This window comes from Myotis nattereri (assembly GCF_964212035.1).
Source record: "Myotis nattereri genome assembly, chromosome: 12".
NCBI lineage: Eukaryota > Metazoa > Chordata > Mammalia > Chiroptera > Vespertilionidae > Myotis > Myotis nattereri.
In genome coordinates this window covers 73,714,483-73,740,218 of record NC_138087.1, presented here as the reverse complement: position 1 = coordinate 73,740,218, position 25,736 = coordinate 73,714,483, and the positions used below count along the sequence as shown (strand labels likewise).

Below are 25,736 nucleotides of genomic sequence, written 5' to 3'. Positions count from 1 at the left end.
AATCAAGCTTCATTAAGACTTTTAAAAGTCAACAACAGTCTGGTTTTAAAAAAAACAACAACTGGGAGTTGAACTTCTTAGTCCTTTTTTGATATACAATACATGATATTATAGCTTCAGTTTTCTCATATGTAAAATGAGGGGACTGAACCCTTTCTATTATTTTGTGAATGAGAGTATCCAGGAAAGGAGCAGGGATGCCAGGTGCTTTCAAGTCCTAATCCTTGATAGAAGCATTAGTTCCATTTTTACAGGTGAAGAAACTGAGTCTCAGAGTCATTAAGTAGCTTACCTTTAGTTATATAATATACTCAGTAAGTGGCAGGCTTGGGAAATATAAATCATTTTTATTCTAAAGTTCACACTCTCCTCTCTATATACTGATACCTCTAGTCAGTGAAAGACAGAAGATGTAAGGCCAGGAGATGAAAAGCACCTAAAACTCATTTAACACTACTGATTAAGTGCAATTCTGTTGACACCTGAAAAAACTAGCCCATATAAGTGGTTTCCCCCATGTTCCTGTGGCTATTTCAGGAAACAGAACCCCCACCCCCACCCCCAGACCTCTAGGTAAGCTTCACTTCAACACAGTAGCTCTGAAACAAAATATTTAAATTATTCGATGGCATTTCCACAACAGACACTTATCTCTGGGAACACAGGAAAAGTCAGCTTAATATTATTTTACTACTCATTCACAAGGTCAGATTGTTTTTCTGACCTTGCTAATATAGATTTTTTTTTATGAATGTTTTTTGTTTGTTTGTTTGTTTGTTTTTTAATATATTTTATTGATTTTTTACAGAGAATAAGGGAGAGGGATAGAGAGTTAGAAACATCGATGAGATAGAAACATCGATCAGCTGCCTCCTGCACGCCCCCCAGTGGGGATATGCCCGCAACCAAGGTACATGCCCTTGACCGGAATGGAACCTGGGACCCTTGAGTCCGCAGGCCGAGGCTCTATCCACTGAGCCAAACCGGTTGGGCAATATAGATATTTTTTAAAGGTGACCTTGTCTTTACTTATTCTGAAACAAATTTCTAAAGCATAATATAATTCATTTTATAAATATAAAAATGTGAATATTTTTGAGCAATACAGAATCATTCAAAAACTTTTCTTCCTTTTAGGAAATTAGTCACATGTTTTCTTCTCATCTACAGTGAAGAAAATGAATCTATCCCATTTAGCGTATCAACCTGTCTACACTCAAATCTGAAACATTTATATTACTCATTTCTCCTTAAACTATGTGAATTTAATGCCATGCAAGAAAATCATTTGATAGATAACCAAAGCCTAAGATATATGCAGTAAATATGGTTTCTCCTTTCTATGACCTATGATTTTCAGGGGAATGTGTATAGACAAACCACAAATGTTTGGCAAAAGACACGTTTCATGCACTTTCTGATAAAAAAATAAATAAAAACAAAAGACCCTGGTCCACAGTTTCACAAGGATGGTGGGACATTTGACAAGTACGGGCAATCAATAAACACCTTCTGAGCATCTTCATTAACAGCACTGGAATAGGCACTGCATAATATTAAAAATTTTAATAAATATTTAAGTTCCACAGGTGTTTTTAAAACTATCTGAAAAGATCTTTTCTCACAAGCAAAAGCAAAAATAAAACCTTCTGCTAGGGAACAATTTTAGACAGAAATCACTCTTTTCTTCAATTCACAGAGAACTAAACAGGTAAGTACAATAAAGATATAACCATACCATTTCTCTTCTGCAGATATATCAGAGGTCTATTCATAGACAATCGTGTATCACAGCAAAGGGGTTTATGTGATATGTTCCGACTCTTACATTGCCAGAAACCATTTATCAGCATACTTCAAGGGCATATAGAGTTTATTGCCTATACAGTAAAAATATTAAAATGATTAACTCATGCCTCTTCCCTACAGTCGTATTACAGAAATGCCCAACTTTCAATCCAATTTAGCCTTAAATGCTGTCTCTAATACCCTTGATGATATTTACAATATGTCCCCTAAGAAAGATTCTACATACCAATTTCTTTCCCTGATATAAAGGTCATCCTCAGAAAACGGAAAATCATAACCATAGGTTGATGGTTATAATTACCAAAATGTACAAATAATGGAAAATGGGAAAAAGAAGTTTCAAAAATATAGATATACTCCTTCACATTTTAAAGCCAAGGGAATATACACTATTTAATGTCATGCATGAACTTGAAAACAAGTTTTACTTTTACTATTTAATGATCCATAGAAAAAGGGGTTGGGGTGGGGGGAGGTTAGGCCTTATAGAACTCTACTATGATATAAAGAACCATTAAGAAATTCTCACTGTTGACTACCTCAAAGTATTACAGTTGCTTTGGAAAGAGAAAAACTCGCCAGGCTAAATTCTATAAACTAAAGTGTTAATGACTTGCAAACTGCCATATTTGGTCAGTCTTTGCACACAAAGAGAAACATAGCTGTTAGGGTCAACAAGAGAGGTTACAATGTAAGTTTAAATGTCTATCTAATATTGTTTTGACTTACAAGTTTTCTAAAGAATAATGATCTGAGGATGATCAGAAAACAAGAGGGCAGGAGGGACAGAACAAGGTAACCAAATTATTGCAAAATAAAACAGCTGTTAAATTGATACACTTTTTTTTCATATATACCAATGGGCATGACTCTATTTTAGCCTTGGATTTTCTTTCTTTGGGACCTAACTATGGAAAACCAATAAAATAAGGCAAGTACATACAAAGCACCCAAATGTCATGCCCAACTATGAGTTATCTATGTTGGCTAAATTAGTATGTCTTTAATATTTGAGTTTTATCACCAAGAAAGATGATATGAGTTTTATTCATTTATTCCACATGCTTGAAAAGGTTAATGATATCTGATTATATTGAAAACTACACAGATATTATAGGCAGCCTATGTCAAAACCTCAGCACACTCAACAGTAGCACCAATTTAAATGAATTATTTTCTGAAGCCTGCAGTCAAAGGTCACTTGTTAAAACAATTACTGTGAAATGATGAGACCTTCAAAGTAGGCTTTATTTTAGCTGGACACATTCTCAATAAAAGACAATGACTTCTTTAAAAGAATCTGGGCTGCAAAGTCTAGCTGGAAATATACTCAATAAAAGACAATGACTTCTTTAAAGAATCTGGGCTGTAAAGTTGATATATATTTGTGGAAAAGCATGTCACCCTCATGTAAAAAATATGCAGAATACACTTCTTTCAATATGCAGTAGAAAAGATAAGAAACAGGTGCCTTCACTTTTACAGTACCACTAAATTACCTCTTAATCCAGAGTAAGCACCTGTAAACTGCTAATAGAACACCATGCCAAAAAAAAAGGCCAAAATGTGTATATAGTTTATAGGTTAACTATCCAGACAAATATATACCTTAACACCAACGAGTTAATTAACTGTAAACTGAATTATAAAACTAAAACAACAAAAAGAAAATGTACCAAAAAGTAGCAACAGTTCAATTACAAATTTGAGTTGATAAATCCTATTAAAGCCACTTATGAATTTTAAATGTTACCCATACAAATCAATCATGGATTCAAATTTTACTAATGCAAACTGAGTTCTACAAAGCAAGATCACAAAGAATTCCCTCCCTTATTCATTTGCAGTTTGAGTAAACACTATTTAAAAGCCTTCAAAATATATAAAACAGCACTCTCCACCAACAGGTCCCTTTTTTTTTTTTAAGTTAAATGTGCACTTCCTTGGCAACTAAGCCTTTTTTCAACTACTTTTCAAACATTAGTTTAATGTGACACAGTTCAAGTCACCCTCCATTGTTTTTTACTTCCTAAATAAACAAAGCAGCTGGAAACACACACACACACACACACACACACACACACACACACGTATGTGAATACAGGTGTTTATTAGAGTGAAAATAACAAAATAATTATGAAACCTATCCCTGGCAGTTTTTTTTTTCCCCTCCATTGATAAAAATAGCAAAAGCTAAAATATCTCACATTCAAATTGGAACAGGATTTTGAACTAACGGAGAACTAGTAGAGTGCCAGTATCATGATTACTTCTGCTTCCAATATAAATTAAAAGAATCCCCGAGTAACCCTAGTACGGACATGCCTGTAAAAGCAGGTGCAGACGGTAACAGTCTCAATGATACTGACCAAAGTACTACCAGGCAATGGACAGCGAATTCCTGGAAGTCTGGTTATTTTCTGGCTTAACACCGAAAACCCTGAAGTTTGCATCCACAGCAAGGAAGTATTGGGAGCAGATATTTAAAGAAGATGGGGCGAGTGGGATGCCGCAGGCACTTCAAGTTTAGGCGGGGAAAATGAGATGGTAAGGCCAGCACGAGAGGGCAGATCCACACCAGAAGAAAGCAAGTCTTTCAAATGAGTCACAGCCCAGGAAGACGGGCCGGGGCCAGCCCAAGTCAGATACGGGCCCTGGGGGCAAGAGGGAGAAACTGAGGCGGAGGAAGAGGCCAGATGCCCACACAGGACCTGGCCCCAAACATTAAAGTCAAAAGCCAACCCGGCTTTGCTAGGGGCCCAGAGGGGCAGCCACAAGTGTAAGACTCTGAAGACAGACACCCACCCAAGACAGGGGGAACCGGTTCGGGCAGGGGCGCCGAGAGCGTTCCCACCTGCGCATGCGCCCTCTCCCCTCCGCCGCAGCTTCCCCTCCCCCCAATCACAGCTCCCCTCACAACACGGCTCTTCGAGGGAGCTGAACGCAGTCTCCCCGGCCCAGGCCCGCGGGATGGGAACACAGGTTGGCTCCTCGCGGAGGATACCCCCTGGCTTGGTAGAGGGAAGGTGGGAGGAGGAGGAGGGGAAACGCGGCCCTACCCGACCCGCCGTCTCCTCCTCCACCGCCTGCCGTTCGCCGTCCGGGAGGCTTCGTCGCCTGGGCCTCCCTAGCTGCCCAGCCCCCGTCTTCCCCGCCCCCCTATTCACGTGAGAGCGGCTTTTTCCGCTCTCTGCCCGCCTCCCGCCCCGTGTCATAGGTCCGCGGCTGAGCCGCGCCGCCCCATTGGCCCAACAACAAGCGGCGAGGGCGTACTTCCTCTCCTCGACGCCCCACCTGGGCTTTGAGCCCGCCCCTAGTCTGCGCCTGCGCGGGGTCTGCACTGGCGAGGAGCCCCGTGGCCGGTGGGCTTGGACAAGGTAGTGGCTGAGCAGGGGCTGGAAGCAGGACGGGGACGGAGGGATTAGGAGGCAGCGGGAGAGGACGCAGGCTGCTAGCACCTTTTGAGCAGGGGATCTTCTGCTCACCTTTCACGTTGAGTACTTCTTCAAAAGCAGCGCTTAACAGCGTTAGTCAACGCACCTGGCCTTTATTGAGAGCGCACGAATGTGCCCAGGATCACTAGTGATGGGTCCCGGATATCTTATTTGGTTTCACTACAAACATATGAGAAATCTGAGTTTTCTCGTTTTACAAAGGAGCCCAACCTAAGTTAGAGAATTCAGTCTAGAAGTAAAACTTCTCTCTGTCCAAGGCCTTGAACTTATTAGAGGCACGCAGAATTGCACAGACATGAACAAGGTTGTTTCAGTGTTACTCGAAAATGCGGCTGGAATTTTATTTGAAAATCATTCAAAAGTAGAATATGGAGCAAAGACAATGTAACGAATTTTGAATTCCCTGTCCTGAATAAATTTACAATGTAGTTGGAAAACAGTGATTAAAGGTGCTATATTTCAGTCTTGATAATTTGTAATTCTACAACCTCTTCCTTACTCTTTTCTTTTAATTCAAATAGCTTATGCTCTTTCCTGGTCAATGACTCATTCCCAATGTTTTCCTGTGGATATTGAATCAAAATCAACCAGAGAAAAAGCTGTGTTCTGTTACAGTCCTCTTTGTGACTTGTCTGTCACAATAGACTAGCTAAACTCCCTCAAGAAATAGTTCTGCTCCTTTTCTCCTTATACACTTATATAGTAATAATACCCATTTAAAAGATACAGTATTAGGAAGAAAGTAAAATGCCCTGAATTCCTGACAACCACGTTTATTTTGGTGACCATACATGCATGAACTTCTTGACTCATGTACACCCCAATATATATGTAAACCTTGAGAGAAAATTTTGTAACAACATTTTATTACAGAATAGTATATCTTGGAGAAAAATACACACACGCTAAAATAAATAAAAATATCACATTCCCACCACCAATGTTAATACTTTAAATACGTCCTTCTGTGTCAACATAGTTTTTCAAAATGACGTCACAGTATAGAAATCTACTTTAGTCAACGAACATACACATTATTTCAGTCACTTTTCCTCTCATATAATTCCTAGAACATATTCAAATTATATATCAACCTAACAATGTTTTTCCTGTTGGCTTTCCCAAATCAGTAATATTTCAGTAAATCTTCCTCTCATTTAATACCTAACTATAACCAATTTTCTGTCACCTGCAATACATTTTTTAACAGCTAGTTTTCCCAAGTTAGTATCAAATCCAGGGCCACATATTGCTTCTAGTAGTGTTCCCAAGTATTTTTTAATGTAGCCCTTAAGAAAAAAACTTAGCTGAAACCGGTTTGGCTCAGTGGATAGAGCATCGGCCTGCGGACTGAAAGGTCCCGGGTTCGATTCCGATTAGGGGCATGTACCTGGGTTGTGGGCACTTCCCCAGTGGGGGATGTGCAGGAGGCAGCTGATCGATGTTTCTATCTCATCGATGTTTCTAACTCTCTATCTCTCTCTCTTCCTCTCTGAAAAATCAATAAAATATATTAAAAAAAAAAGAAAAAAATTTAAAGACATTGGCTTATTAAAGAAATTAGACCACTTTAAGCACCTTCTGAATCCAAATATTTGCTTCCTGGAGGTCAGTTTGTTCCTCTCCCAAGCATGTCAAACTCAAAGACTAACATGGGCCAAATAAACAAGGTTTAAGTTTATATGGGACGCACAAAAACAAAAGCTTCAACTTTCATAGAAACGTGTTTATTTCGATAGAGACATGCTGAATCCAAAGGGCTGAAATAAATGAGTAATCGTTAACATAAAAGAACATTTTAATAAAAATTAATATTTTTCCTTTAACATTAACTTACCAGATACTGAATAACTGCACAAATTAATAAGTGCAACGCAAATAAACCTATTTTTCTTGTTCTCCAAAAGCGAAATATTTCCTGTTGGGCACACCAAACAAGTAAGTACAAGACTAATGACATGGCAATCAACTGCTAAAATATTCACTGCTGGTATTAGTGGAGAGAAATGGTGCACCTGCAGGTAAGGCAAGTAAGGGAAATGAATGCAACATGTTTAGAGTAATCAGTCATTAGCAAATGTTGTAGTTCGTTATTAATAATTATGTATAACAGGATATTGTAACAAGTTACAAAATTTTTATTAAAATGTTTCTTACATACAATTATATTAGCTGGGCCACAAACATATTCATTGTGGGCCGCATGCAGCCCATGGGCCTTGAGTTTGACATGCTTGCTCTAGACCTTGTATTTCCTCGAGATGATTTCTAGTTATATCTCAAGTTTCAATGGACTGAAGTCAAACATTTTGGGCTAGCACATACCATAGGTTATGTCACATAATACAGAACTCAACTATTTGGAGAACAAGGTTCTTATTTCCTATCCTGGCTCCAGCAAGCACACTTGAATGTAAAGATGATTCTGCCACAAGCTGAAGGGGTAAGAGAAGCTTAGGTGTTATCATACTGAAGACTGACACTGAAATGAACCTCAATTTACCAACCAAGCCTTCCCCTGGAAAATGCAAGTTTTCAAATAGACTCCAGAGCTCCAAAATAGTTACTTGAGATTCTGGCAGGACAATTGTTATCTAGGTAGAGGGATGAGTTCCTTGCACTTCCTACTCCATCTGAGGAACAGAAAAAGAAAAACAGAAAGAAAAATGAACAGAGGCATAGGGACCTATTGGACACTGTCAAGAGAAACAAAATACCCCTGTGGGAATCCCAAGAGAAGAGAGAAAGGGGAGGAAGAATAATTACCAAACTGTAGCAAGCCAAAGAAAAGAATCCTGAAAGTAGCAAGAAAGAAATGATTAATCACATACAAAGGACCCTCCGTAAGATAAACAGCCAATTTTTCATCCTAAACCTTGGAGGCCAGAAAGTAGTGGGTTGACAATATTCCAAGTGCTGACAGAAAAAAAAAAAAAGTGTTGACAAAGAATTCTTTATCTAGCAAAACTGTTTTTCAAAAATAAGGGAGAGTCCAGCTTAGTGGTTGAGTGTTGACCCATAAACCTGGAGGTCAAGATTCCAGGTCACATGTCCAGGATGCAGGCTGGATCTCTGGATCACTGGTGGGGGGCGTGCAGCCGATTGATGATTCACATCATTGATGTTTCTCTCTCTCACCCCATCTCCTTTCCTCTCTCTGAAAATCAATAAAAAGATTTTTTTTTAAATGAGGGAGAAATTAACAAATTCCCTAATTAAAAAAAAAAAGTCAAAGGAGTTTGTTGCTGTTAGTTACCACTAAACCTGCTCTTCAAGAATGCTAAGGGGAATCCTTCAGGTTGACCTGAAAAGACACTTGACAGTAACTAGAAGCCATATGAGGAAATAAAGATCTCCTTTCAGTGTCAATACATGGACAATTATAAAAGCAAGTATTACTGTAATTATGACTTGTAGGTACACTTTTTATTTTCTCCATGACTTAAAGAGAAATGCATAAAAATACTAATCTATGTTATTGGACACAAATGTTTAAAGATGCAATTTATGACATCAATAATAGGAAGAGAGGACAGAGCTGTACAGTAGGGGTTTTTGTATGGTATTGAAGTTGGTATCAATTCTATTAGAATGTTGTAACTTTGGGCTATTAAATGTTATTCTCATGGCAACCACAAAGAAAATATCTATAGAAAATACACAGAAGGGTATGACAGGTGAATCAAAACATAACAAAAATCAAATAAACACAGAAAAAGGCAATGAAGAAAATGAAGGCACAAAAGCTATAAGGCCTATAGAAAACAAATAGCAAAATGGCAGAAAGAAATCCTTCCTTATCAGTAATTACTTAAAATGTAAATTGCTAAAACTCTCCAATTAAAAGACAGATGGGCAGAACAGATTAAAAAACAACCATGATCCAACTATATGCAGTCTAGAAGAGACTCCCTTTATTTATTTTTTAACTATTCTTTTAAAAAATATGTTTTTATTGACTTCAGAGAGAGGAAGGGAGAGATAGGAACATCAATGATGAGAGAGAAACATCACTGATTGGCTGGCTCTTGCATGTCCCCTACTGAGGATCAAGCCCAAAAACAGGGCATGTGCCCTGACTGGGAATCAATCATGACCTCCTGGTTCAGGGGTCGATGCTCAATCACTAAGCTACACCAACTGGGCTAGAAGAAACTCACTTTAGATCCAAAGACATTAATTAGTTGAAAGTGAAAGGATAAAATACAATATATTTCATGTAAATAGCAACCAAAAGAGAGCTGGGTTGGTTATACTGAGATATGCAAAACAGGGATGTAATTTTTTTTAAAAGGTTACAATAATAAAAGTAAATAAATGAATAAATAAATAAATAAATAGGTTACAAGAGACAAAGAAGGTCATTACATATTAACAAAAGGTTCAATAAAGCATGATGATATAAAATTATAAACTTGCCCTAACTGGTTTGGCTCAGTGGATAGAGCGTCAGCCTGCGGACTGAAGGGTCCCAGGTTCGATTCTGGTCAAGGGCATGTACCTCGGTTGCGGGCACATCCCCAGTAGGGGGTGTGCAGGAGGCAGCTGATCGATATTTCTAACTCTCTATCCCTCTCCTTTCCTCTCTGTAAAAAATCAATAAAATATATTTTAAATTAATAATAAATAGAACAAGCTATAGAAGATAAGTAAGGAAGTAGAGGACTTGAACATCACAATAAACAGAGTACACCTAACAGATACATAAAAAACAATCTATCCAACAACAGAATACACATTCTTTCCCAATTTACATAGTACATTCTCCCCACCACCTACAGTATAGTAAAAGATTATTCAGCCCAGGAGTTGTGTGTCACTGGTTGAGTGTTGACCCATGAACCAAGTAGGTCACGGTTCAATTCCTGGTCAGGGCACATGTCTGGGTTTCAGGTTCGATCCCCAGTTGGGGGTGTGCAGGAGTCAGCCAATTGATGATTCTTTCTCATCATTGATGTTTCTACCTCTCTCTCCTTCTTTCTTCCTCTCTCTGAAATCATTTAAAAATATATATATTAAAGTATTATTCACTATGACCAAGTGGGATTTATCAGAGAAATGCAAGGGAGGGTCACCATAATTCAATGTAATATATCACATTTTAAAAAACTAGAGGGTGTGGGTATGAGAACACATGATCATCTCAATTGACACAGAAAAGGCAGTTGAAGATAACAATCCCTGTTCATGATAAGATCTCTCAGCAAACTAGTTATAGAAGGAAAATTCCTCAATATGATAAAGGTGTTTGTGAAAAATCCACAGCTAACAATATTCAAATAGTTTAGCTTCCCCTCTAGGATCAGGAGCAAGTAAAGGAAACTTACATTCCTGCTGCTATTCAACATTGTACTGTAAATTCTCATCAGAGCTATTTTTAAAAAGAAAAAAAATAGAAGGCATCCAAATTGAAAACAAAGAGGTGAAACTATCTTTATTCACAGGCAACATAATCATAAATATAGAAAATGAAGTTTCTAGAGCTAATAAACAAATTCAGCAAAGTTGCAAGGTATGAGATCAACACAAAAAAAGCAATTGTTTCTACACACCAGCAATCAACAATATGAAAAGAAAATTAAGAAAGAAATTCCACTTACAATAGTATCCTATATAATAAAGATGCAATATGCAAATGGTCATTATGCTGACCAGATCAGCAGGAGGGTGGGACAGTGAGCTACAAGCGGGCAGCGGAGAGCTACAGGAGCGGGCAGGGAAGCAAGCTATGAAGGGGTCGGGGAGCTACAGGAGGGTGGGGCAGCAGGCGGAGAGCTATAGGAAGGCGGCAGCAAGCTACTGGCACATGGATTCGTGTGCAGGGCTACTAGTCTATAATAATAAAAGGGTAATATGCTAATTAGACCAGACATCATTCTGGAAGTCCTTCCTGACAAAACTGGGACAGAGGGAAGCCAGAGGGAAGCTGGTGCAGGCAGCCAGGGGAAGGACGGCTTACTCTTACATGAATTTTCGTGCATCAGGCCTCTAGTCAAAAATAATTTATATACCCTGAAAACTAGAAAACATTGCTGAAATTAATGAAGACCTATGTACATGGAAAGTAATTCTGTATTCATGAACAGGAAGGCTTAAAATTAAGTTGTCTATACTACCAAAAGTGACCTACAGATTCAAAACAATCTCTATCAAAACTACAACAGCCTCTTCTTCAGAAATGTAAAAGCTGACCCTCAAATGCACATGGGATTTCAGGGGGCCTGGAACAGCCAAAACAATCTCGAAAAAGAATGAAGTTGGAAAACTCATACTTCAAAACTTACTACAAAAAAAAACAAAAAAAAAAAACTTACTACAGCCTGGCCAGTGTGGCTCAGTGGTTAAAGTGTCAGCCAGCACACGAAAGGGTCACGGGTTCCATTGCTGGTGGATGTTACTTACCTGGGCTGCAGTTTGGATCCCAGGTCCCAATGGGAAAGAGTGCAGGTGGCAACCAATCTCTCTCTACTTATACCCCTCTCTCTCTCCCTCCCTTCCACTCTAAAAATCAACGGAGAAGAAAACATCCTAGGGGGAGGATTAACAACAAAAAACATACTACAAAACTGCAACAATTAAAACATTATGTTACTGCCCTAGCTGGTTTGGCTCAGTGGATAGAGCGTCCGCCTGCCAACTAAAAGGTCCCAGGTTCGATTCCAGTCAAGGGCACACGCCTGGGTTGCCAGCTCGATCCCCAGTAGGGGGCGTGCAGGAGGCAGCCGATCAACGATTCTCTCTCTCTCTCTCTCTCTCTCTCTCCCCCTCCCTCCCTTCCTCTCTGAAATCAATAAAAATATATTAAAAAACAAAACAAAAATATATTACTAGCACTAGAACAGACATATAGTTCAATGTAATAGGAGGGCCCAGAAATAAACCCTCACATATATAGTCAGTTGATTTTTCAACAAAGGTGCCAAGAACATTCAATGGGGAAATAAATGTCTTTTCAACCAATAGTACTGAGAAAACGCTATCCACAAGCAAAAGAATGAGGTCGGTTAGGTATAGCAGTGGTGACGATTACTCAACATTGTGACTGTACTTCATGCCCCAGAACTTTACACTTACAAATTACTAAAATGATAACTAACTATGAGTGTTCTACCACAATACGTCCCCCAAGTAGGGAGAACCCAGAGAGCAACTGGATTGCAAGGAGAAGGAAAAGGAGCTAGGATGATCAAGCTTCCTGGTCGGCAGGGCTGCGTCGTGGATGATGCTGTCACCTATACAAGGACCACAGGAGATAAGAAGCTGATGAACGTGAGATAAGGTCAAAAGGTACATGGGGGGGGGGGGGGAGGCGGGGAGAGCGGGAGCTACATTGCTACATTCACACTAGGACATTCAATTGAAGATGTCTTGTAGGCAGTTGGCCCTGGAGCTCAGGACAGCCGTCTGGGCTGGCGAGAGAAAGTTGGGAACGGTCAGCACGCAGTACGTAAAGGAAGCCACGGGAATGCGAGGCCCCCGGGAAACACCCACATCCCAAAGCAAGGAGAGCGAACTTGCTTTCAGGGCCCCACCAGGCGAGTCCACATCCCTCGGCGAGACTTACCGAAGCTTCAGGGCGGAGGCGCCCTCCAGGCCCCTGCAGACCAGGACCATGTAGGCAGGTCGAGGTCCAGCTCGAGAGGAGCCGCTGAGAAGCCAGAACCCCAAACGCTAAGGAACCCCCGCACCTCCAAGTCTCAGGAGTAACCGCTTGCACCTGGAGCCCAAAGCACTCGATCCGCCCTCCGCGTGGAAAGTCCCTCTCGCGGCCCCGTCGCCTTCCGAGCCTTCCGATTGGCGGAGAGGACCATGGGACCTGGAAGTCGTCCCTGTCCGCGAGGGCTGCCCTTCCGGTTCCGTTGGGTCCCCCTTTGGCTCGGGTTCCCTGCCCCTCCCCCATTCCGGAGCCCCGAGGGGCCGGAGCTCCTGGTGGTGCCGGATACTGACCGTGGCCTTCCCCTGGGTCTGTAAGTGCGGAGGCGGCCAGAGAACCGGGCAGGGGTACGGGGTCTCTCAGGATGGAGCCCCTTGGGGCCCTCGATGGGCCAGGACGTGATGGGGGCCGAGGGGCTGGCCTAGGCCCGGGGGGACTTAAGGAGCCCTTGGCCCAGCCCACGCTGCGCCCCGCCCCTTTCCCTTCCCTCCTCCGGAGTTTTTAAGGATGCTCCCGGGACCTCCTCCGGCGACCCCGGCCGAGGTCCCTGCAGTTGGCTCGGACGCCTGACTCTGGTTTCTTGTAGGAAGAGCCAGAGCGGAGGCTTTGGCAAGGCCTTGGTGCCAGCCCGCGGGAAGCACTATGAGGTTATCCTTCTGCCGGGGTTTCCTGCGCATCAGCTTCTGGCTGCAGCACCTTTTCTATGACTGGCGCTGTGCCAGGCACTGGGGATTCGTAAGATACCGTTCCAGTTTTTATAGTCAAGTTTGGGAGCCACATATAAACAAATAAGTGCTCCTACAATCGAGTGTGTATGAGTCATACATGTGTGAACTGCTCAAGGGGCAGCTGCTGGGAAGGCTGAAGAGAGAAAGTGACTTCTGAATTATACTTCTTGAACATCAGGTGAAGCGCTTTTCAGGCAGAAGAAACAGTTGCAATGCTTTGAAAGGATGACTGAGCGTAACTTGTGTGGGGAGAGGAGGAAATTGGGGGGTGGAAATGGGGGGGCGTCCTTGTTTGTAGATAAGATGTGAGATTGGGAAAGTAGACCAAGGTCCAGATGGTGAAAGGTTCACTCCTAAAGGAGGTGGATAGTCTTCAGAATTTTAAGGAGGAGAATGATACAAAGTTGCACTGTAGAAAGCCATATTCTGGATATAGAATAGAAATTTCTATAGACTGATTCTGAACTCTGTAGCTAAAATCTAGGTATACTTATGGGAGGTTTTGTGTGTGTGTGTGTGTGTGTGTGTGTGTGTGTGTGTGTGTGTGTTTAAGGAGTAATGACACCAGCTTAGTAAACAGTATTGAAGTCCTGAAATCGAGTTATGAAGGTATTACTGGAAAGCAAGCAAGTGTGCTATAGTGAATGGTGTGAAGACTCCATAATAAATTGGCTTTTGAGGGTGGAAGAGGCACCCAAGCCGATTCCCAGGTTTTAGGCTTTTGGTATTTGAAGAACATTGATGCCATTGTCAGCAATAAAGCCATAAGCTTAGTGTAGATTACAAATTTATTTTTTTGATATGTTGCATTAGAGGTCTAATGGAACTTTCCAGTGTATAGTTGAGGTGCAAATCTGCAGCTTAGCCTAAATATTGTGGCTAGAGGTAAAGGCTTGAGTCATCTGCATAGAGGTGGGAGCTATGGGAATAGTTGCCAACAGGAAGATATTATTGATATTGAAGGGAATAATTTGGGGGAATGGTTGCATTATGAAATAGTAGTTGGTGTAGCAGCAGAAGCAGACTTAGGGGATAAAGCATAAGAATATAAAGTTTTTACAACCAAAAAGACCCAGAAATCAAGAGAAGAGAATATTGAGAAGGAAGCCACTGAAACAATTCATGCAGAGCATTTGGGGAGTGAGGGGAAAAAAATATTGAATTTTTTGTATTAAGAAATCATTAATGATCCTTCAAAAAGCAATTTTAGCAGAGTGATGAGGTGATGATATATGAAATAATGGAGTTCTCAACTGGTTGTTAAATGAGAATGAGAAAAGGCCACATATGAAGGCTTTCCCAGAGAAAATTTACAGGCTTTATTTGTTTATTTACCTAAGGAATGCTTATAAAGCTCATTCTGGGTATTGTTCTAAGCTTTTTTTTTTTTTAAATGAACTTAATCTTTAAATTTAATTTACTTTAAAATGAATTTAATTTCCCATAACAACTCTATGAAGTAATATTACTATTTGACATTGGGTATATGGAAGCACAAAAGTGGTTAAATAACTTGCCTAAGGTCACACAGCTAGTAAGTGGTTGAGCAGGGTTTTGATCCTAGGAAATATGGCTCCAGAATCCATGGTTTTATACTACTAAAGTAAGCAGTGACTAAATATGGGAGTCAAAGGAGTGGGGAAATTTTAAGCAAAGGTAAGCTCATTGGTAAAAAATGGAGAGGCTTGGAAAGTGATCCAGATTGAGAAGAAGGTAAGTAACGGTTTTATATTTGTTATGTATTTCTTTTTTATTTCTTTCCTCCCGTCTTAGATCTTCTTTCAATCTGTGCCATTTTAGGTCCATTTCTTTCACAATTAGGTCAATTTGTATTACGCTTTCATCTATCACTTACTATCTATAATCTAGTCTCCTCTTCAACTTCAGACTCATATCCAACCAGCTCAGGGGTCGGCAAACTCATTAGTCAACAGAGCCAAATATCAACAGTACAACGATTGAAATTTCTTTTGAGAGCCACATTTTTTAAACTTAAACTATATAGGTAGGTACATTGTTATTAACTTAATTAGGGTACTCCTAAGGCTTAGGAAGAGCCACACTCAAGGGGCCAAAGAGCCGCATGTGGCTCGCGAGCTGCAATTTGCCGACCACTGAACTAGCTAATGGATCTTCCCCTTGATGCCATGCCAGCTCCTCTGACTAAACATTTTAAGACCAGACCCATAATCATCCCCTCCAGTATTTCCTAGCTTATTGAATGGCACTCTTGAAGACATCCAGTCACTCTAGCCAAATATCTTGGTGTCATCTTGACCTTTCCTTTCTTGTTCATCCCCTTGGTCACCAAGTTCATCAGTTGCTTGTTTGGAAAAACTCTCAATTCTGTTTCTTCTCTCCATCCATATTATTACTGTCTCTGTTCAGTCCTTATCATTTCTATCTTGATCTGCTTGAGTAATAGCATACTAGCAGGTTTCTTTGCCTCCACATCTACTTTCCTTAGAGCCATTCTCCATAAATTCTTATTTTTGACTAATTGAATTTTAAGATAATGCAATAGTTTGGACATCATGTATTTCAAGTGATACAGTAATAGACTTAGGCAAGTATTTTGAGTACTTTGAACTGGCGTTAAGTTTGGTTAAGGTTGGCCTTGAGGGTGAGGATTTAGGAATTTTTAAAATAGAGAATGTAATAAAACATTGAGAAACCAGACAGGCTTTCTGAGGAAGTAAGCCTTGAAAAAAATAAAACACAGAAAAAAATCAAGGACTAAGTTGTGAAGGTTATATGTACTGTTACACTTTTGTGCATGCTTGCAAAAGACTGGTGGAAACTGAGGCCACTAGTTAAGTAACTTACCCACTTCTGTACAACAGTTTTAAAATGAACTGGGTCTATAATTATTCATCACATATAGGTCTCAAAAACAATAAATGAGAAAAGAACGTTGCAAACAATATGTATAGTTTACGTCTAATAACATCATTTTATATTTTCTGTGGGTAGGCATACAGAAGTGTTTTTAAAATGAGGAAGGGGTCCTAGCCAGGTAGCTTAGGTGGTTAGAGCGTCATGGGACGCCAAGGTTGTGGGTTCCATCTCTGGTCAGGTCAGGGCACATAGAAGAATCAACCGATGAACACATAAATAAGTGGAACAACAAATCTCTCCCTCCCTCCCTCCCTCTCTTTAAAATAAACCAACTAAAAAAGTTAAACGGGGAGAGGGAGAGTCATTAAGGACCAAACTTAGAACAAGCTGAGTACTGAGTGAAAGGTAGTTGGGAAAGGGGACTTTGGCTTTATCTATAATGTTCAAAATTTTCCCAGAAATGATGTATTTCTGTATATGTTATGTAGAATAATAAGGGGGAAAACACACAAAAGTGTGAAAACTTGGAGACTGTAGTGTTCTGACAGTTACCCAAAAGAAGAAAAGGATTGAGGTTTATAGAGAGAAAGGCTGTAGTATATTACAACATCTTTAAAAAATGGCATATGATGTTAGTGAGATAAACAAAGATTTCCAAATAGTTGTGAGTGCTAAGTTGAAATATAAAGACACTTTTATGAGGTAGATGAGGAAACAGACTGACATACAGCTTGGGAGATTATTGTACAGATAGAAAAGTTTTCCTTATCAGTAATTATTAGAGGCATTTGACATAAGAAACTTGGGTATATTCTCACTGCTCAGAGCATACCAGTGAACATTGTCTAACCTGGAATACGTATTCACTGATCCTTTTTGGTTACACATTTGAACAAAGGGAAATTTTCAAATCAGTTGACGCATTTGTTACATGGACATAATTATGGAAAAATTATGTAACTATAAACAAAGAGAAAGTGATCTTAAGTGAGAATTACATTGATATTTGAGAAATAGGTCATTCAAAACTTGCTGATGGAAACGGCGGATTCAGATTTAATTGAAGTAATCTAAGCAATAGATGATTAGGACCAGAACTATGGCAATAATAAGAGAGACAGAGAGAGAGAGCGCCCAGCTGGTGTTGCTCAGTGGTTGAACATCAACCTATGAACCACCAGGAGATCATGGTTCGATTCCCGGTCAGGTCTGATGCCCAGGTTGTGGGCTCCATCCCAAGTTGGGGGTGTCTAGGAGGCAGCTAATCAATGATTCTCTCTCATCATTTATGTATCTCTCTCTCTCCCTTCCTCTCTGAAATCAATAAAAATCTATTTTAAAAAAGAATAGAGAGAATTTTGAAATCATTCTGAGGAAAGAATCAACAGGATGTGGTGACCAATTCTACCTGCTCAGTTATTTCTTCCAGTTACTAGAAGCTCTGCCATAATCTAGAATTATATGAGTGGTTCTTATGAAAAGTATGAATAATTACTGTACTAAAATGTTAACTACAGTTGGGGACTCTGTAAACCCAATATATTTGTAATTTTTATTCTCTGTTTTATTTGCAAATTGAATTGTTTCAGTCTAAAAAGATAAATACACAAAAGATGGAAAAATAACAGTTAAAATAGGTGAGAAAACAAGATAAAACAAGGGAAAGGGTATAAAATGCAATCAGGGATAAGACTAATACATAAATCACTATTAATATTAAGGTCCTCTAGACTTGACACAGATTTCACTTTAAGTTGTACTTTTTGTTTTTAAACATAAGCCTTTTATTGAAGTAAATACACAAAAGCATATAAATCATAAGCATCCAGCTGAATGGATATGAGGAGGGAAATTTGAACAGTTCCACAGTTAACATTATTCCTATAAAACTTGAGCTAGCCTAGTTGTTGGACACATTTTGGCATCACGAAGCTTGGGCACAAGTTCCACTCTAATATTTAACACTTTCTACCTCTCTTAAATTGAGGAAGTTATTTATGTTCTCCAAGATTGAGTTTCCTCATATGTAAAGTGGGAGAAATAATAATACCTACCTTACAGGGATTTTGAGGATTAAATGGGTCAATATTGGTAAAGCACTTAGCCTATACCTGGTACATAGCAAGGTTTCTGTAAAATTAGCAAGGTTTCCGTAAAGATTAACTACTATTCCTTTAATTCTTAATTCTTAAATAAAATTAAGCCAGTTTATAAGAAATACAGTTATTTCCTTTCATTTTGTCATTTTTAAAAAGTAAAAATAAAAAAAGGCTTTTTTAAAATTTAGTTTTATATTATCAAAAGTATTTTGGAAATAAACCCTCGTAAGAAATTTTTCCCAAGGCACTCAATAATAATTTCAAATTATTTTAATAATTTTAAAGTTTATTAATAAACTTTTATTATTCTGCTGTGTTTTGTTGAATGATCTCTGTAAAAAGTAGCAATTGACCTTTGCCCTCAAATAATTAACAGTCTATTGGAAAGAGAAACTAGTGACAGGAAACAATTAAGGGATAAACTGTGGCCTGGAAATAAGAGTTTATCAACGGGAAACAATAGAGTGGGCTGACACATATTATTGAAAACTTCTTAAACGGAATAAAATGTCTTTTTTATTCAATGCGAGCACTTTCCTGAATACCTCTTTGGCTGATCCTCCTGGTAAGTTTATTGAGACTGATGGATAGGAGTAAGTAAAGGGAACTTCCAGCTCCTCATCTTCGGAGCTCCAAGGAACAATGAAGTATTGTGAGTCCTGTCACACTACAGATGGAAGCCGTTAATGCTCATTTTGGGGTGTGAGTGGGAAAATACTGACCAGAGGGTAGATTAAGGACAAGCTAAACTCTAAAAATGAATACCCCTTTTGTTTGGTTATTTGAAACAATAGCCATTTTTAAAATTCTGTTTTTCAATTGGAACATTTGCTCTTTCCAGAATGAATATATTAAGCTACTGTATTTGCTAACACTGACCAGTGATAATACAGTTTTGCTGTTTCTTTACTGATATATTTCCTGTATCTCCTAGATTTATTCCTTTTTATCTGATATTCACCATATTTCCTCTGATGCAACATTTGCTTCTTTACATCTTATGTATATTTTTGTTAATATACCTGCACCCTACCAGTTCTCCCTCCTAAATATCACCTTTCTTTCAATGACAGTTTCATTTAGCTGAACTGGTACCCTTAGACCCTTTACACGTTCCTTTTTTTCATACTCTGTATCCAGTAAATTACCAAGTTCTATGAAATAGCTTTTGTTGTTTTTCTTTGTTCCGTATTCCCATTTTCATTCCTTCCTAAGCTCCATGTCCTCAGATCTGTAATGCTTCTGCAGATGCTGAACTGATCTTCCTAACAGCAATTCTTCCTTCTTACCACGGCCAAACAAATCCTGTAGGTTTAACAAACACAACCCGAGCACTGCTGTGTGGTTAGTACAGTGTTAGGTGGCAGGAGGACACACCAGTTTGAACAGAAGAGGGTTTGACCAGTAATGTGGCTGCAATAAGTATAATTTGAAGCGAAAGGAAAAAGTGGTTGGCTTTAGAAGATGGATGCTCCCAACATTAGCCTGTTGAATAGGATGGAGATGTTTCTGTCTAAGCCATGAAGCTTGCAGTTTGGAGGGGAAGGAACAAGTATTTAACATGATTTTTAGTGTTATGATAGAAGTACCAAGCAATGGGTTCAGTAGAGAAAACTGTTAGTCTAAAGCAGCGGTTCTCAACCTGTGGGTCACCAACCTGTGGGTCGCGACCCCTTTGGAGGTCGAACGACCCTTTCACAGGGGTTGCCTAAGACCATCGGAAAACACATATATAATTACATATTGTTTTTGTGATTAATCACTATGCTTTAATTATGTTCAATTTGTTACAATGAAAATACATCCTGCATATCAGATATTTACATTACGATTCATAACAGTAGCAAAATTACAGTTATGAAGTAGCAACGAAAGTAATTTTATGGTTGGGGGTCACCACAACATGAGGAACTGTATTAAAGGGTCACAGCATTAGGAAGGTTGAGAACCACTGGTCTAAAGGGTCAGGGAAGGGCCTCTCAGAGGAAATAAAGTCAGAATTGGCTAGGAGCAGTGTTCTAGACTAAAGAAATAACTGTGCTAAGGCTTGGAGTCAGTAGAATGCCATCATGCACCAGGCACTGAGCAATATAAGACTTAAACCCTAACCGGTTTGGCTCAGTGGATAGAGCGTCAGCCTGCAGACTGAAGGGTCCCAGGTTCGATTCCGGTCAAGGGCATGTACCTTGGTTGCTGGCACATCCCCTGTAGGGGGTGTGCAGGAGGCAACTGATCGATGTTTCTCTCTCATCGATGGTTCTAACTCTCTATCCCTCTCCCTTCCTCTCTGTAAAAAAAAAAAAAAATCAATAAAATATATTTTTAAAAGAAGACTTAGACTCTGCCTTCAGGAGCTGGTTTTCTATGAACCTTTGCAGGTCAGTGTTGTAGAAGGTAAAATTATAAAGATTGGGCTTTAGGATCCAAATGTGGCCAACAGCAGCTGGTTGTCTTATATAATTCTCAACTACAGAGTTGATGAATGCTCAAAAGTCAAGGTGAATTTATTGATGGACTGAAATTATAGAGCTATTTCTCAAGGTATAGCTAATATTCTACTGATCTCACTGGAGACTGGTATATAGACAGAGAATGCCAGTTTATTATTTTTACAATGGCTGGTGGCAAAGCTAATTCATCCTTCCTTTAAGAGATACACACAGGAAGCCAAGTTACCAGAAAATTATTTGGAGTGTATGGAATCAGAATATGGGGACTTTTTCCATATTTATTTTTTCTATAAAGGGACAGATATGCAGAGAATTTTGGCAAAGACACCTTCTCCATAATTGAATGTGTTATGCCAATGTTTATCTTACTTATTATTAGTTTACTTAAAAATTTATACTCAAGAGGTTGGTCTTTATCCACAAGACAATGGGCAATCACAGGACTTTAGGTAGGGGTTGAATATAATCAGAACTGTGTTTTCTAAAGATGTCATGTGGTGATGTAGGAGTTGGATTAAAAGGAATAGAACCAGGAAGCCACGGAACATGTATGAGTCTGTTCTAGTTGTCCAGTTGATGCATAATGATGTATAAAGTTGGGCAAAGAAGAAAGACCAGAATCTAGTAAAAATTAATTAGATATTTTCTCTTACCCCGATTCCCACCAAGTGGTTTGTTTTTTTCTATATCAAATATTTTATTTCCTTTCTATATCAAGAAATGTTTCTCAAGAGAGAATTAGATTTGTCCAATGCACAGGATATACATTATCCCTTTAGGTCTGTAACTTTCATTTTATTGTAGAAATACTTGTATGAATAAATACACATCCTTTTAAACAGAAGACGGTTTACCCAGGAATGGTGCAAGCAATGTCATTGCAGTTCTTTAAAATACAAAGCAAAAGAGCAGTGTTTTGTCTTTGAAGAAGTAGGTTCACAGTGTCATGCAAAAGAAAATAGTTATGTCATTATTACTTGTTGGGATGTTTTAGTTTCTTTTTGAAACCTGAAAGAATTCTCATTTGTGAAGAAAAAAAATGCTCATGGAGTAACTCAAGTACTGTTCCTGTATCTTTAAAAGTTGAATGAATGCCAAGCTATTTATACTGATACAAGTCCACTCCTCAGGTGCAGTTGACACTTGATGTTGACAAGGAGTAATTTTCAACAGCCTTTAAAAGCTGTTATACTGTTTCCTCTTTCAAGGCAAATTTCATTTGGATACATACAAACAGACATGATAACACAAATTTGGTTTTGGAAAGAAAATTCAGGTTTCTTCATTGTTTGAATTTTCTTAAATTCATCCTTTTTACATTTCTGTTCTTTAGGTCTGCCAAAATGTCTGAAAGATCAGATCTCCTTCACTTCAAGTTTGAAAATTATGGAGATTCAATGTTACAAAAAATGAACAAATTAAGAGAAGAGAATAAATTTTGTGATGTTACAGTTCTCATAGATGATATTGAGGTACAGGGGCATAAAATTGTGTTTGCTGCAGGTTCCCCCTTCTTAAGAGACCAGTTTTTACTGAATGATTCCAGAGAGGTGAAAATCTCCATATTGCAGAGTTCCGAAGTGGGGAGACAATTGCTCTTATCCTGTTATAGTGGTGTGCTGGAATTCCCTGAGATGGAACTGGTAAATTACTTGACTGCTGCGAGTTTTCTTCAGATGAGCCACATTGTAGAACGGTGCACACAGGCCTTGTGGAAGTTTATAAAGCCAAAACAACCACTGGATAGTAAAGAGGGATGTGAACCACAGAGTGCTTCTCCCCAGTCAAAAGAACAGCAGGGAGATGCCAGAGGCTCCCCAAAGCAGGACTCACCTTGTATTCATCCATCTGAAGACAGTATGGATATGGAGGACAGTGATATTCAGATTGTTAAGGTAGAATCTATTGGGGATGTATCAGAGGTTAGAAGTAAAAAAGATCAGAACCAGTTTATCTCTTCTGAACCCACTGCTTTACATTCATCAGAGCCCCAGCACTCCCTGATAAATTCAACTGTGGAAAACAGAGTAAGTGAAATAGAACAAAACCGTCTCCACAATTATGCCCTCTCTTACACAGGCAGTGATAACATCGTCTTGGCCTCAAAAGATGTCTTTGGGCCTAATATTCGAGGTGTAGACAAAGGCCTACAGTGGCATCATCAATGCCCAAAGTGTACCAGGGTGTTCCGTCACCTGGAGAACTACGCCAACCATTTAAAAATGCACAAACTCTTTATGTGTCTACTCTGCGGCAAGACTTTTACTCAGAAAGGCAACCTTCATCGACACATGCGTGTGCATGCCGGCATTAAACCTTTCCAGTGTAAGATCTGTGGGAAAACCTTTTCTCAGAAGTGTTCCTTACAGGATCATCTTAACCTTCACAGTGGAGATAAGCCCCATAAGTGTAACTATTGTGACATGGTTTTTGCACATAAGCCAGTTTTGAGGAAACACCTTAAACAGCTGCATGGCAAAAACAGCTTTGATAATGCCAATGAGAGAAATGTGCAAGACCTCACAGTGGATTTTGATTCTTTTGCATGTACAACAGTTACAGACTCTAAAGGGTGTCAGCCACAGCCTGATGCAACACAGGTCCTGGATGCAGGTAAACTGGCCCAAGCTGTCCTGAACCTAAGGAATGATAGTACTTGTGTGAACTGAGTAGGGGCTTTATGCTCAAAACTAGAAGTGACTGAAAACGTGGCAATAGTCTTGAGTGTTTTTAGAAGAGATTTTGCTAGCTTGACTTCTCCAAAGCCTCTGTGCAGGTTGTAGAATGAATCAAAGTACTAACAGACCAGGCAACTTACCACTTGGAGTGGTCTTGCCTTCCTTTTGCCCTCTCCCATTTTCTGTTTTGAATTATCTTGTGATGCCTGTCTTCCTTTCCCAAGGAGTATTCCATTTGTCTACCTAACATTGACTTATGTTTTAGACTGACACATTTTAGGCTTTTCACTGGACACATTCGGAAGGCACCAACAAGTTAATAACATCACCTGCAATCCACTGATGGATGCTATGCTAAGAGAAGTGAATAATATTTTTCTTTGGCAGAAAATAGGCTAAGATATAAAGTGATATTGCTATTGGCCTGACTATGTGATAGAACTTCTGGTTGCCTACTTATAATTCATCTATGAATGAATGACTCCCTACCGTTTGTACTTTTCTTGGAACTGGCTATAAAGAAGTATTTTAAGTTGTTCAGCACTCTCTTCAACAGCATTATGGCCCCCAACTTTATGTCACTGAATTGTTCACATAGACCAGAGTACAATCTTTCCGGCAACACCTGCAGGCATAGTTAGGTATCACCATGAGGAGCATAATCAACAAAGAATAGAAGTACCTTTGTACAACAATTTAACATGAGACGTCTTCCTCAAAAGAAGCCAAACGCTTATTCATGTGTAACTTATTGATGCTTTTTAAGTCAGGATGCTCCAAGCATACTTAAAATGTGCTAAAGTATAATAGTCTCTCTAAAAAGAAGCTATTTAGGAGTCAGTCTTTGGACTCTGCTTTAGAGGTTAGCTATCAGAGAGGTGTTTAGCCATCAGAAAGGTGTTTGGGCTTCAGAGTTTTGTTCAGTGTATTCTAAGAGTCTCTGAATTCTCATTTTCTCATGTACCTTAATTTCTAAAATGGATGAAAAAAAAAATGGGTTGTGGAATGAGCAACCAGGCTTTTGCATTCAGATATTCCTATAGCCCCACCTTGCTATGTTTGATAGATCGCTAATACAAAGTTGATCTTCCAAGTATGGTAAAACAGAACAAATGTGTGCTGTAGTTCAGAAATAAAATTTTGAGTCTTATTAGTTTTTGACCCATGAGTTAGACATAGGTAATAGAAGTGTTAGAGTCCTTAGAGAGTCTTAAGAGATAATTTACTCCACCTCTCTCTTTTTTTAAAAAATAAATTTTATTGATTTTTTACAGAGAGGAAGGGAGAGAGATAGTTAGAAACATCAATGAGAGAGAAATATAGATCAGCTGTCTGCTGCACATCTCCCACTGGGGATGCGCCCGCAACCAAGGCACATGCCCTTGACCGGAATCGAACCTGGGACCCCTCAGTCCGCAGGCTGACACTCTATCCACTGAGCCAAACCGGTTTTGGCTTTTTTTTTTTTTTTAAGTTGGGGTATTAATAGCCCAAAGAGGTGGCCTGGCCAAGGTTGGCCAAATAAGATAAGTGACTAAATATGAGCTAATGTCTCCTCATTTTTTCTCACTATCCCTTGGCTTAACAAGATCTAGTACATAATCAAGAATACATTAGCAAAAACTTACCTTTGTGAATCTCTATTGGCTTTCTAAGACAGCCTGGATTTTGCAAACAAAATATCACAGGAGGATTTATTTTTGTTATTTTTTAGTTAGAATAAATATTACATTCTTCCCAATCAAGTGACTGATTTGCTGGGTATTAGGGAGGGAAAGGACAAATAAGAATAAATGTGAGAAGGATCTAAATGTGAAACTGATTTTGTCTGGAAACTGTTTATTTAATTTCCATCAGGATTTTGTTTTCATGTTTGAACTATGAGAGTGCATATACCGATAAACCAAAAATTAGGTTTAACTTGAGTAGTCAGGGAATTCTTAAAGTTGTTATAATTTGATACATTTACATGTGAATCTGACTTGAGGTATTATTTCTACCTTTTGTTAAAAGATTTAAAATGAG

General features: G+C 39.2%; 2 protein-coding genes across 2 annotated transcripts in view; one reads left to right on the top strand and one right to left on the bottom strand.

Moving 5' to 3' along the window:
* Positions 1–4,974, bottom strand: part of RABGAP1 (RAB GTPase activating protein 1) — a 130,542-nt gene extending 125,568 nt beyond the window's left edge. Inside the window, exon 1 of the mRNA XM_081104111.1 lies at positions 4,869–4,974. The gene's annotated coding sequence lies outside the window, so the exon portion shown is untranslated. The remainder of the gene's footprint in view (positions 1–4,868) is intronic.
* A 14,468-nt stretch (positions 4,975–19,442) lies between these two features.
* ZBTB26 (zinc finger and BTB domain containing 26) lies at positions 19,443–23,702 on the top strand (the record flags this gene model as incomplete). The annotated part of the gene is made up of 1 exon (XM_081103740.1): positions 19,443–23,702. Exon 1 carries the CDS (start codon positions 22,377–22,379, stop codon positions 23,700–23,702), a length of 1,326 nt encoding a protein of 441 aa, XP_080959866.1. The 5' UTR covers positions 19,443–22,376.
* Positions 23,703–25,736: the final 2,034 nt, after the last annotated feature.